Genomic DNA, 14,348 nt, shown 5'->3' with positions numbered 1-14,348 from the left:
TACAGGACAAAAAGTGAGGTGTGATATAAGGAAGTAGCTAGAAGGGAATGTGGGTCAGAGGTTTGAATTAAGTTGAGGTCTCTGTACATTTAAATGGTAATAAGAGACAATCTCAAACAGAATGATTCAACAATATACATAATCAATGCTGAAGATTCATGAGAAGGTAGGAAGAGATGATTCCAAAGAACCATAGTGGCAACTAAGAAAAGAGGCCCATCTGCTTTCTTAATAGAAGGGAAGGTTACATAGGTAGACAGAAGTGTCTGGTAGCAAATAGGTGAAGCTTTCCATCTTCTAGTAAAGAGGAGAGGCTGTCTGTTGGCAAAGACTCAGAGATTTGAGGAGAGCAGGGAGAGTATGCCCAAGCTTATATAATTGTAATTTTTTTTTAAGTACAAAATTACAAATTACAAAAGAATACAAAAGTAGGTACAGGGTTTTCAAAGGAGCCCACCTAAGTGAGGGACCCTGAAACTTAAGTGACCCTAGCTTTATAATAAATCTGACTTTGAGAGGAACAATATAAGGAGTGAGAAAGACAAGAGAGTTTAAGGAAGCATCTCAAGACTGAGATGACTCAAAGACAAGGAGAAGACTGATGCCTTGGGCATAAGTAGGGGTAGCATGGGTAGGGATGGCAGACAGACATGCAGTAGAGGAAAAACAGTGCCTGGTGCCTAAGACTTCTGTGACCAAGCAAAGTGAGAACAAGGCAGGTGAGAGGTGGAGAGCGGTAGTTTAACATCTGCACAGAAGTTCTGCAGCAGCCGAGGGCACTGTTTTCATTTTTTAATAAGTGGTGGAGTGAGAGCAAGGACACCAAAACCTACCTCTTGCCCCAGCTACATGGAGCATGAGAAATGAACTGCTGCCAGACTGAGAAGGCCATCGGAAGGTAACCTACTTAAGGGAGATCTATATCTGCAGTTAAAGAGTTTTTATAAATTTTACTTCGATGCTGTAAAACTGTTTAATTTCACGATAAACTATACCCCAGTATTGCTCAAATAATTTGTTAGCCATGCTTTTCTTATAATTAAAAGAATTTGAAAGTAAAAATCTTATTGCACTTAAAAACAATCAAGGTAACTGTGATCGTTTGAAAACACTGTACATATTAAAGTGTATCAAGCTAAGACTCCTAACACACATGGATATAAATTGTAAAAATATGAAAATACCTGAACATTGAAGCTGAGACAGAATTTGAGCACCTTCAAAGTGGTGGCTTGTCATCTTTAAATTAGGTTTGATACAACGAATAAAGCTTGCACCCTAGGAGAATAAAGGCACTTTTTAAAGACAATGCACATAGCATTCTTGCTTTTCTGTTTCTATGAATACCAATAACTTTCAAACATGTTACCATTAATATCTGAACCTCTTTTAAAATAATCATTAAAGAATTTAAAACTTAGATACTTTTAAAATTTCAAGTTTGGAATGAATTTTTGCACTATATACTATTAGAAAAATACTGGGGTGCCTCAGTCACAAGTCAGTTGGACATCCGACCCCTCGTTTTGGCTCCGTTTGTGGTCTTAGGGGTCATGGGACTGAGCCCCACAACAGGCTAAAATGAAAGGAAGGAAAGAAGGAAGAGAGGAATGGAAGGAAGGGAGGGAGGGAGGGGAAGGAAAGAAAGAATGAAGGAAGTAAAAGAAGGAAAAGAAAGATACATTTTAGATTTGAGTGCCAAAAAATGTTACTGTAAAAAGAAACGCCTTTCATCGTAAAATATTTTAACATTTGAATACATTTTGGAGACTGATATATATATGATTTTATTCTACACTTGTGTATTTATATGTCATATTTCTGTGATAAGAAAATTGTCCTGTAACAAGAGATAAAAATAAAATTATGCCTCTTCAAATTTAGCCCAAAGTGGGGGAAAAAAATTCAACCTTTTTCATTATTCTACCTCAAAAATATATAGTAGATCCTGAAGCTGTACCACTGCACATTCTAAAATTCTGTTTATTAAATGGTATTTTTAGAAGCTTTTAAAGGCACTCATTTGGAATCAGTTATCAGGTTATGTTGAATGAGGCAGAAAGAATATGGATATGTACACAATGAGACTGTTGGGTATTAAAGCAAATAGACCAGACATCCAAATTACTGTTTCTTTACAAAGTAGTTCCCTTAGAAAACTGAATAGTTATTTCAATAACGATCCTCACTGCAAACACCTTCAGAACACTTTTTAGAAATACCTTCTTATAAATCACAGAAGTACTCTCATCAACTTACAGTAGAGCACTATATTTGGGTGATAAAAATTCAAACACCCTCCCCATCAGATTTGATCTTTAAAGATGTAAGGTTCTTAAGAGATAAATATTTGCAAACAATGAGGGTATTTGCAAGAATTTCTTAATGGTTCCAAAAGCAAGTCTAACAGTAAGTAATAACATCATGGACAGAATAAATATTTGGCTTTCCAAAATGACTACTTGGTAAGGAAGAATAGCTGGTTAGTTCAGTAGATCTGTTTAAAAAATGTCTCACCTTGGAATCATGCCTCATTTACATAACCCACATATCAAACTTTTTTCTCTCGTAAATTTTCCATTAAAAACCAGAGTGAGGGATCCCTGGGTGGCGCAGCGGTTTGGCGCCTGCCTTTGGCCCAGGGCGCGATCCTGGAGACCCGGGATCGAATCCCACGTCGGGCTCCCGGTGCATGGAGCCTGCTTCTCCCTCTGCCTGTGTCTCTGCCTCTCTCTCTCTCTCTCTCTCTCTCTCTCTATGTGACTATCATAAATAAATAAAATTAAAAAAAAAAAAAAAAACCAGAGTGAACTGAGACATCTGGGTTGCACAGTCCGTTAGGTATCTGACTCTTGGTTTTGGCTCAGGTCACGATCGCAGGGTCAGGACATAAGAGCCCTGTATCAAGCTCTGCACTCAGCTCAGAGTCTACTTAAGGCTCTCTCTCTCCCTCTCCCTCTGCCCTTCCCCTTGCCCTCCCCTCTTTCAAAAAAATTTTTAAAAATCTTTAAAAATAAAAAACAGAGTAAACCACTAAAAATGTCTAGTTAAAAAAAAAGGACTCTAAGAAATATTGCCTCTCTAACAGGGCATAAAGATATTATGTATATTTTTTCAACCTCAACATTGCCATGTTGGAGAATGTTACTATTAGAATAATAAAATGAAAATTAACTACATGCATTATCTTTAATCCTAAAAAATACATTTTCTTCTCCACATAAATAATTATTTTCATTTTTTGAAACTATAAGATAATCTTAACAAGATTGAGAGAATTCTGTATATTTATAAAATAATGACTTCACATATATATTTGACTTTTCTTCAGAACAAACCTAACTAAAATGACAACTGCTTTAAAAATTGATTTTTTAAAATGAGGGAATTCAGTTTAAAATTAATTTCTAATTATTCTAGGCTTACTGTGCTTATTTGAGTAATTACTAATGATAATTTAAGAGGGCCATTTAAAAACTCTGGATTTTTTTTCTAAGGGTACTCACAGTACTCCGAAGTTTATCCAGAAGCAGATTTAATTGTGTCTGTAGACAAAAGTAAATCACTTTATTACTTCAAAAAGCAAAAGTACACAGTGTTATAAGTTAATATTAGCTCTCCAACATTAGCATAAAATAACATGCAGTAACATCAACATACAACACAGTACAATTTAACAACTGATAAATTCTTTGACAGTAACATGCAAAATACATGGCTAATATAATGCTTAGGACAATAACGTGACTTACACAGAACTTATATAATTAAAAGATTGAAAATTAGCAATGCTAAAAAATGTACACACACACTTGCAGGTGGGATGGAGGAGGAAAAAATATACAGGCAACAAAGGAAATAAAATACTGGGGATGCATTCCATAAGAGATTAACAAAGCAATACTTGAATATGTAGCAAGTTGGGTGTAGTTTCTTATCATATTCCACTGAAGGATACACACTAATGGTATATATTAGAAATGTTTTATTTAACACTTATCATACATAAAATTGTCCTGCCTAGCTGTAGAAACCCTCTTTGTTATTTTAAAATATTTCACATTTTAATTATTTTTAAAAGTTTGGACAATTTTCTCAAAAACAACTTGATAAACATAAAGTACTATACTTTCCTCTTTCTAATAATATTAAGTGATAATAATTTATGCTGGTTTAATAATGCATTAAAATCATGTTTTGCTTAAAAAAATGTTTTGCTTTACTTGTCTGCAAAATAAATTATGTAAAGTTCTTACATCATTTTTAAACTAAGATGCTTATTTTACTACTTACAGAAAGATAAATTAAGATGTTTATTCTTAAATTAACATACTGGATCAATCACAGCTATATTTAATAATAACAATATAATAGGTAGATTGTACTGAATGCTTTCGATGAGTCAGGTACTGATCAAAACTTTTCACAAGCATTATCATGTTTAATTTGCACAACAATTCTAATTAAGGATGTATTATTAGCCTGATTTTTCAGGTAAAAGCAGTAAGGTCCAGCAAGATTAAATTACTTGCCTAAGATCACAGAACTAGTAATGATAAAGCCAAGATTCCAACACAGGCCCAATAAACTTCACTCTCTTACCCATGATACTACAATATAATTCAGGTATCATAGGCTTAAACTATAAAAATGGAGTGACTTCCTACTGTATTAAAAAAATACAGTAATACCCCATTTATCTGGTTGACTGAGTTCTGACAACCTTTATCGATCTGGACCACCAAATAAAGGAAAATCAAGTATGAGAGCCACTAATTTGAAAAGAAAACTGTCACCAAGTCCATGCCTCTTAATCCGTAGAGTAAGCACAGGGTTCTCCAAAAAAATGGAGAGAGAGTAATTCAGAAGAGTAGAAGCAGCAAAAATAAACTTGGGAGAAGAGGGAAGAATGCTAATTATCAAGGAAGTAAAGACCATAAGGCATAAGGATAAACAGTTATATGAAACTCAGTCTTTATTTGTATTTTTACTATAAAGCATATAAATATTTATGTACATAATAACAGAGTAAGAGTTCCATCAAAAAGGAATATTTTTCTAAAAAACTAACAGTAAAAGGGCTATGTTTCAATAACCTGAAAATGTTCCTTTTCAATAGAGAACTTCTGGCCCTTAGAGAGGATGGATAACTGAAGTCTTACTAAAAATACTAGCCTCTTTTATTGCTTCACATAACTTGAATTTAACAAGCTATTCAACTATATTTTAAGTTAAGAATTATTACTTCATTTCAAAGTCTCTCATAAAACATTTTTGAAATTTTATTAATAACATCACTCAATTATAGTTTTTAGCAGTTTAATATGCAAAATATATCCTACTGCACAGAAGCAATATTTCAAGTCAACATAATACTTTACTAATACTTTAATTCAATGAATTTTAAGAATGTTTGTTTTTTATATTGTCTAAAATTTCAATTATGTTCTTACCAGCAATACTACTATAAATACTGCAGTACAAAAATAATAATGGCCATTTCATTTAGGCTAATATACTATTTTAAACTAATCTGCTATCATATATCTACTCAGGTATTTCAGAGTATCAAAATAAGAGGAAAAACTCTTGCTCAAAAGAACTAAGAACTCATAATTAATGAATGTAACTTTCAACAAAGTTAAAGACTTTTTATTCAATTACCTCAAAAGTATTATAAGCTTTCTCTTATATTTACTTTAAAAAAAACCTAGCTTTATAAACATGATTTTATCAAGTTAATTATTTAGAGCCCTTTTCAATCCACAAGGGATTTCAAGAGACTTGTACTGTTATTATTATTATTATGGTATTCTCATGCTTAAATAGTTTCTAACTACATCATTTTTAATACTTAAAATACACATAATGAAAGGCATATGCAGAGTTTTCTTGTAAATTCAGCAATACTTTGTGGAAATGTATAAAAGAGAAATTTTATGTCCTTGTTCTACTTATTATAATTTTTTATTCATTAAACTTATGATACAAAAGTTTGTAAATTCTCTTTTTCTATGCTAAATACTCAACAATAGAACCAATTTCTAAGACACATTATGTGACAATTCCTTGTCAGATCTCAAAGAATAAATTTCTGATCTAAAATTAATAAAACAAATGAGATGTTCTTCAATGTTAAATAAGCAGTTTGAAGGGTTTGTCACACAGAGCACTTATCTTTTATAAAGTTATTCAAAGCTTTAATCACATTTTAGTGTAATGTGTACACCCATAAAGCATAGTGAGAGAAAGCACATTGAAAATAAATTAAAAACTGAATCATTAACTTGAGACGGGCTCTTTTAACATGGCAGCCACATTCTATAAATAAGAGTCCACAAAGGTGATCATTTACCTGAAGCCCCTGGCTGTGCCTTTTCCTCTCTCAACTCAACTAGTTCTCTCTAGCCATCCCGAGCTGGACTACTCCAGCTAAAACAAAACTGTTGAATGAGGAAGGAAACAGAAAACACATGGGAAAGAGAAGGTTTGAAGGTCAACCAAACAGTAAGCAGAAGCAAGAACATTAGGAGAAGCAGGTATGAATCAGATATGTTAAGCAACAAGAAAGAACAGACTCATAAAATTTTAAGAATTTCTGTATGTTCAATTATTAAACTTATTTTAGGTTATTTTGTATGTAAATATCAACAACGCAGGGTCTGCTCTTGCATTTCACGCATGGGATTTCTGACAGTGATCTACATTATCCTCTGTAAAGTATAAAACAATATATTTTACTTTAAATGCAACAAACTTTCAAGTAATATATTTAACACAAATACCTTAAACTTGTTTCCCACACTGATGAAGCTAAGTTTTCCTGCTTTTTGTTTAGTATCTTTATTGTTATTTGTGGATGATTCAAATAATTCTCGAATAAATTTATCCCTGGATTCACATATTAAGGATTCAAGAGACATATGTAAAGCATCATTATTTTTTTCCACAAATTGAATCTGAAAAATAAAGCAAACAGAAATGATTCAGTCCATCCTGTGGTAATATCTCTTGATGCAGCTGTGTTCAACTGAATTTTCCAGGATGACAGAACTGTTCTATATCTGCACTGTCCAACACAGTTGCCATCAATGTAGACATGGAACACAGGAGTGTAGCCGTGTCCTGAAGAATTTTAAATTTTATTAAATTTAAAGTGAAATAACCAGGTGTGGCTAGGGGTTAATATTTTATACAGTGCAGCTTCAATTACAAATGGTTTCTTTTGGTAAAAGTCATACTCACTGTTTCATAGCACACTGCCCCTGCAAAATGCCTAATAATGAAGCCTTCATCATCTCTGATGTTCCTATGAACTGCCAACTTAGATTTTCTGGGTATCTGAAAAGAGAACATATATCAGTTATTAAATTATCAAAAACAAGGATGCCTGGGCGGCTCAGCAGTTGAGTGTCTGCCTTCAGCTCAGGGTGTGGTCCTGGAATCCCAGGATCGAGTCCCGCATCAGGCTCCCCTGCATACAGCCTGCTTCTTCCTCTGCCTGTGTCTCTGCCTCTCTCTCTCTCTCTATGTCCATCATGAATAAATAAATTTTTAAACATAAATAAATTATCAAAAACAGATTACATAATTTCCTTTAGAAAATATCTGGGATGTGAAATACTTAAAATTATAAAGGAAATTTTCACACTTTACACACTTTACACAATTATACTGTCTTCGAAACCTCTAATAAGCTTTAAACTACCAATGAAATCCAGCAAGTATTTGGTTATAATCTCTTAAAAAAGAAGAAAGGACTAAGACAAAAACAACCTTATAAGTATGCAAAACAATTGGCACTTTATAAAGTTAATTGTCTATGTATAAAGTAGTAGTTCTTGACCTTGATTGGTAATTACTTGGAGGACTTTTAAATCTCCTAAAGCCCATACCATTTACATCAGGTGATCCGTAGGTACAGCCAAGATTGAGAAGCACTGTTCTAAAACATACCTGAAATCAGTATAGGACCTTTCCCACTTTTATAGCTATACATCCTAACATGTTTATACAATGAGCCTGAATCTATCTGAAGGATACTGAATCATTTTAGGATTCTACTATCAATTATAATACCTCATATTTAAGTTCCCAAAATGTCTTCACATAAAAGTATATATATATATCAGATCCTCAAAAAAACTAAGGATAAGAAAGACAATCTCATTTAAAAATTAAAAAAAACTAAAACTTTGAGAGCCTTACCAGGCTTTTTCTAGGTGAAAGAGCTAGGAGACCACAGAGCCTCTTCTCTGTGAGGTGACACACCAGCATGAGTCAAAATGAGGGCCTGAAGTCAAAATGCCCAGCCTGATTTCCAACTCCACCACTTCCTCAGAACATTACACATGACCAGTTACTTAACCTAAGTATGACTCCTCATCTCTAGCATGGGGATGGGGATACAAACAGGATCCACCTCAGAGATTGTGAGAATTATAAAATAATTTAAGTAAAACCCTTAGATCAGTGACTGGTACATACTAAATGTTCAATAAATAGTTATTATTTTTATTTCCAAAGATATAAAAGTAATGGCTTATAAAAAATAGAATTTACTATCTTGCTCTTGTTCTCTTTTGAGACAAGCAGCCAAAGTCCATTCTTGATGCTTTACCTTGCTGTCCCTATAGTTATATGTACTTTATCACTCAAGGTTGTCTGAGATCCTGGTCACAATTCTGTTGACTAGCAATCAGCACTTTTTGTAAAGATAACCATGCATCAGGCTTTTCATAACAAAGACCAGTGAACAGTGTATAAATAGGACTGGGTATATATCTTCAATTATAGTATAAGTTTTGTTGAGGATACATATTGTTTTATTTCTATCTCCACTGAAGAGAAACAGGCTCCCCATTATAAGAAATATTTAAGGAGGGCAGCCTGGGTGGCTCAGCAGTTTAGTGCTGCCTTCAGCCCAGGGCATGTCCTGGAGACCCGAGATCAAGTCCCATGTTGGGCTCCCTGCTTGGGAGCCTGCTTCTCCCTCTGCCTGTGTCTCTGCCTCTCTCTGTGTCTCATGAATAAATAAAATCTTTAAAAAAAAAAAAAGAAATATCTAAGGATACAAAAGAACTCCAAGTTAGTAGGACAGGTAGATTAGATTCAGTCCCTAGAGAAGGTTATGACAATTACATCAGCTTTTTAAGTAAATGCATCAAACTACCCAACACTCTTGATTTAATGATATACGGAAACAAGAATACTTGTCTTCATTCACTTCAGCTCCTGGATCTATCAAAGCCCTGTCTGTTACACTAGGTTACAATCTCAAAATAATAAACAGGATAGGGTGCATTTGCAACTCTAAGCAACTTCTCTTTCCTTCTTTTCCTGCCTTTCTTTCTTTGTTGTTCTCTGTAAGACAAGGCAGCACCTACCTTCCCAGATGAAATTAACATCCATATTTTTCTGTGCTAATCAGTTCTTACTGTATTACCTCAAATATGGTAGCTGAGTGTAAAGATAAACACAGAATTAAGTGAACAAAGGAAACACTCCAACAACCACAGGGGCTAGCTCACGCAGAAGAGCCCTACTGTTCACTACTGCAAGAATTCAAGCACAGCTCTATTACCCAACAGCAGTTCAGGAAACTAGGTCTTTTACCCCTTTTGGGGCACCTAGGTGGCCCTGTCAGTTGAGTGGATGACTCTTGGTTTTGGCTTGGGTCATGAGATTGTGCCTGTGTTGGGCTCCCTGCTTAGCACAGAGTTAGCTTGAGATTCTCTCTCTCTCCCTCTCCTTCTACTCCTTCCCCCTGCACATGTGCTTTTTCTCTCTTCCTAAAATAAATAAATAAAATCTTTAAAATAGGGGGAAAAAATAAGTAAATGTTTATTTATTTATATTGCTCTCTGTGTCTGTTTTCCCTTTAGCTAATAATTCTTCTACTGCTTCAGTTTCTATGTCCCTGAGTATATTTTCCATTCAAAACTTCCTAGGAAAAAACATTAAAATAAATTGGCTACCCATTATCTAATATGGATTGCTTATACCAGTCAGACCCTAACCCATGAACTTTATTCCTAGTCTTACAAACATGGAGGCTGGTGGTTGCTTGTGATTCTAGATGCTAACCCCTGGAACATGATTCAAGATCACATGATAGCAAAGCAACTGGTGGCCACTTTGCTAAAAGGAAGAACATAAAAACAGCAGGTATACTTTTTTGTACATTTTAGATAGATGAGATGTATTTTCCATCCAGCTAAAAGGGCCTTCATTAGATAGATCATTGTCATCCAAAATATACATGTATAAATTAAGTGCCTATCTATAGAAGACGCTGTGTTGGATAAATTATAGTTGCTCTCAGCCCCACATAACTTGTTATTCTAATTATTTAATATATAATATCTAGTACATCTTTCTACAGGCTTCTCTTCCCACCACAAAGTCTCAATTTTGGAATAGTAAACTCACAGTGAGTCGGAAATGTTCTTTGTGCTTCTGGTGAACTGCAGATGTAAAGTGTTGATCACTTGGCTGGGGAAGGCGATTTTCTTCATCTAAAATATCCAGTATCCCCACTAATTTTGCTTCAATTAAATCTATTCCAAAAACATCAAAATGTGATAGGGTAAAAACATTTTAAAGATATGTGAACAATTTCCTGATCACACATTTAAAGGACTGCTCAGAAGTGATGTAACAGATGATTATATAAGTATCTTCACAGGCTACAGAAAGCAGATGGATTTTATTTCAAATGTGGCAATTTATCAGAAAATAACATCATACACAGATTTCCCCCACTATGGAAAAGTTTGCTTTATGCCACTTCGCTTTTACAAAAGATTTACATTAGTACCTGTCCTTCACTAGCTGAAAGAAATCCAAAGAGAATTTTCATGTTTACAAAATGGTAATTGCTTCTCCAATTTACACCACTTTGGCTTATGAAAGGTTTCATATATAAATGCTCTAACTTTCAGATAGCAGGGAAAACTATTGACTATAGGTTTTAGAAAAACAATTCCATAAACATATGATTAATGTAATAACCATCCTATTTGTAAGCTTGGATGAGAGGCCAAAGAACCAAAAATTCTTCCTCTCCATATGATATCTACATTCAAAATGAAGTAAAATTACATAAGCTTTTGCATATAGAGCTTTTGTATACAGAGCTTTTAAAAGTGCTTTTCAATACTGATTCAAATGTTTTCCAGCAAAACTTCAGTAACAGCACATTTTTATGCTCCTTCCATTCATGTTGTTTGAATTTCCTGCTTGTACATTACAACTATAAAATACAAAGTGCTTAAAAATAGTATATAAAACTATTAAGTGGAACAGACTCCATAAGCTATAGGACATATGGAGAGAAAATTCTAACTGCATTGTTCTGAGTGATGCTTTTTAGGCAACTGGTGATGGTGAAGGATGGGGCAGCTGAATTAAGCTATAAATGAATATTTTGATAGACATAGAAGGATATGAAATTGGACTGAAAGAAAAGAGAAGGGGAGGAGTTCCAGCAAAGATATCAAATCACAAAATCAAAGGCAAAGAGATCTGAGAAAGGCTGTAATATAATTGAAATGCTCAGTGAGCCAGCTAAAATTGAACATGCTCTTGGAAAGTTGTATCAATGTAAAGCATTATTATTATTATTATTATTATTATACTATGTTCTCCAAATCTGGCACATGAGTTACTGACTCAATTGTCAAATGGAGTTTTCAAAACAAAGTCTTCCCAACAGTTAATTTTAGGTGTCCTTACTGATAAAAATAGACAAGAATAACAGAGACCCTGTTCTCCTGGCTGCACAGCATGTTCTGGATTTGACACATGAAACCTGTGAAGCCAACCTACAACAGGCCAGAGGGTGTTGCCAATACAGGGAACTACAGAAGAGCAGAGTCAAACACTGAAAAACCTCACTTGGAGCCTGGCTAATGTATGGACTTCCTCAGGTGAGATAATTTATACCTTTACTACTTAAGCAATTTAGTTCCCTCTTGACTTACTCACATAGACTATTTAAGAATGAAAATATCCATCACAGTAAACAGAAGACATTTTAGGAAAACTTACAACATAGCTGAATTTGATGCCTTGGTAGAAAAAACAAAACAAAACAAAAAACAACTTCCTGGCAGTATTAGAGAAGTAAAACCTCTCTCAAATACCAGAGCTTTAAGTCCCATAATCAGTAATATCAATCACAGAGCACAGAAAAATTACTAGTAAAAGAATTTACTCTACCTTCCCATATTTCCCAAAAGTGGAATAAAAAAACACATACCTATACAGTCCTGATTATCCACATAATGCACTTCATTAACACCTAGACCTTCTTTTTGATACAGTTCTTGTTCCTAAAATGAAATAATCATAAGAATGGAAATCTTTATGATATGAGATGGCTTGTTTTGTGCCATCTGATCATAACATTTATTGAGTAGTTCAGAGTACAAAGGCTCATATTGACTAGTTCAGGGGCTAAGGAGACTTACAAAACATTAAGGAAGAAAAATCCCTGCCCCTAAAGCAATGTAAAGTCAGAAGTTAATAGCCAACATAATTTACATATGTGGAAATGTTCCTGCCTGCAGATAAGCACACTGTTCTTTAAATATGCAGAGCTATACACACATACAGAGATCTGTTTATAGCCATTCAAACTCAAGGAAAGGTCATGGCTTTGAAATATCTTTAGCAATTTCAAAGTCAAACTTATTAGTAGAATAGACCATGAGTCAGCAAACTTTTTCTGTGAGGGGCCAGATGGTAAATATTTTTAGCTGTGGGCCATATCCTCTTTGTCAAAACTACTCAATTAAGTCACTGCAGCACAAAAGCAGCCATAGATGATGCTAAATGAAGACGCATGGCCGTATTCCAATAAAAATTCATTTGCAAATAGGCAGCCTGCTGGATTTGTCCCAAAGGCCATAGTCTACCAATCCCCAGAAAACAAAAGAATGAAAGAACTTGCTGTGGTAAGTTTTAAAAGTTTAAAGAACAGCTAAACAAACTAGCCCCTTTGACATGAAATTTCTCTCTTTTATATATCCTCAATAGTCCTAAACCACTGTCCAAAGTCAGAAGAGATTTTTAACATGTACAGCCAGGCACTAAAATAAAAGAAACAGCAATTAACTGCAAATGGGCTCGAGTAGCCACACACTGTAACATACAAGGAATATAACACTGGGAAAAATAAAGTGTCATTTGAAAGAAAAATTTACAAATTAAAGTTGAATTCCTAGATGTAAGTCTGGCACCTTCTTAAAATTAAAGAAAAAAAAAGACTTTATCAAAGATGAGTGAACAATGCAATGAGCTTAGGTTGACATGTATTTTAATCTTTTTTCCCAAATGTTTAAATATTTCCTCCCACAAGATATACTAGAAAAGGTTTCTATCATTTTAGAAGTCAGTGTCCCTTTAAGACCCAATCTGAATTTGAAATCCAAACATTTATTTTAAAGAATTGTTCTAGGGGATCCCTGGGTGGCTCAGCAGTTTAGCACCTGCCTTCGGCCCAGGGCGTGATCCTGGAGTCCCAGGATCGAGTCCTGCATCAGGCTCCCTGTGTGGAGCCTGCTTCTCCCTCTGCCTGTGTCTCTGCCTCTCTCTCTCTCTCTGTGTCTCTCATAAATAAATAAATAAATATTAAAAAAGAATTGTTCTAAAAATAAACATATATCAAGATACTGTCTCCTTGTCATGTTTCTAGATAAAAATAAAGCTTGCTGGGCTGGCATGGAAGGGAAGAATTAGGGCATCTTAAATGAGAAGCACATATGTACCACTTAAAATAGTAACAGAAGAATTAATGTGGCTGGATAAAATATTTTCAGAGTGATTATATGAACTGATAAGTATTTGATTTACCTGTTCATTTATGCCAGAATTGGCTTAAATACAGTATCCAAATAAAAAAGTATAAAAGGGAATGTGCTGGGAAACCCATAAAAACAAAAATATAATAAAATGTGAAAAGATTAATGGAATGGGAATAGGAAAGAATAGTTCACATTTAAAGTCCAGATACAGTGGAGAACAGAACCTGGAAAACAGCAGTACCAATATGAGGAGAACACAGTATTGTGGGCCAGCAGCTGGAAGGTGAGTTCAGACCTGCAATAGTCACTAAATTGCTCTGATAATCAGTTTCTTCATTTGTAAAATAAAAGGCCGAACTAGACCATTTCTGAGTTCCCTGTAACTCTACTAACTACATTCAATAAAACATACCTCAAATAGCTCAAAGAAAGAAAGCCAAAGGTATTAGTAGGAAAATATTGGAGAATTCAAGTACAAGGTAAGAATGGTGAATGTAATCACAAATCAAGTGATCCAAATCTACCATTACTTATTCTGTA

General features: G+C 34.3%; 1 protein-coding gene across 7 annotated transcripts in view; it reads right to left on the bottom strand.

Annotated features, from left to right (window-relative positions):
* The window catches only part of MYO6 (myosin VI), a 145,583-nt gene that overhangs the window by 33,840 nt on the left and 97,395 nt on the right, over positions 1-14,348 (bottom strand). For 6 of the 7 annotated variants that reach the window (XM_038554560.1, XM_038554561.1, XM_038554562.1 and 3 more), the window contains 6 exons: positions 12,263-12,335; positions 10,432-10,559; positions 7,246-7,341; positions 6,786-6,959; positions 3,507-3,545; positions 1,185-1,278 (listed from right to left, as the gene is read on the bottom strand). In XM_038554560.1, coding sequence (XP_038410488.1) covers positions 1,185-1,278; positions 3,507-3,545; positions 6,786-6,959; positions 7,246-7,341; positions 10,432-10,559; positions 12,263-12,335 — 604 coding nt within the window. Of the gene's footprint in view, positions 1-1,184; positions 1,279-3,506; positions 3,546-6,355; positions 6,444-6,785; positions 6,960-7,245; positions 7,342-10,431; positions 10,560-12,262; positions 12,336-14,348 lie in introns of those variants that run through there. The other variant, XR_005367933.1, reaches the window with a different exon arrangement.

This window comes from Canis lupus, chromosome 12 (assembly GCF_011100685.1).
Source record: "Canis lupus familiaris isolate Mischka breed German Shepherd chromosome 12, alternate assembly UU_Cfam_GSD_1.0, whole genome shotgun sequence".
NCBI lineage: Eukaryota > Metazoa > Chordata > Mammalia > Carnivora > Canidae > Canis > Canis lupus.
This window is presented reverse-complemented; position numbering and strand designations above follow the sequence as displayed.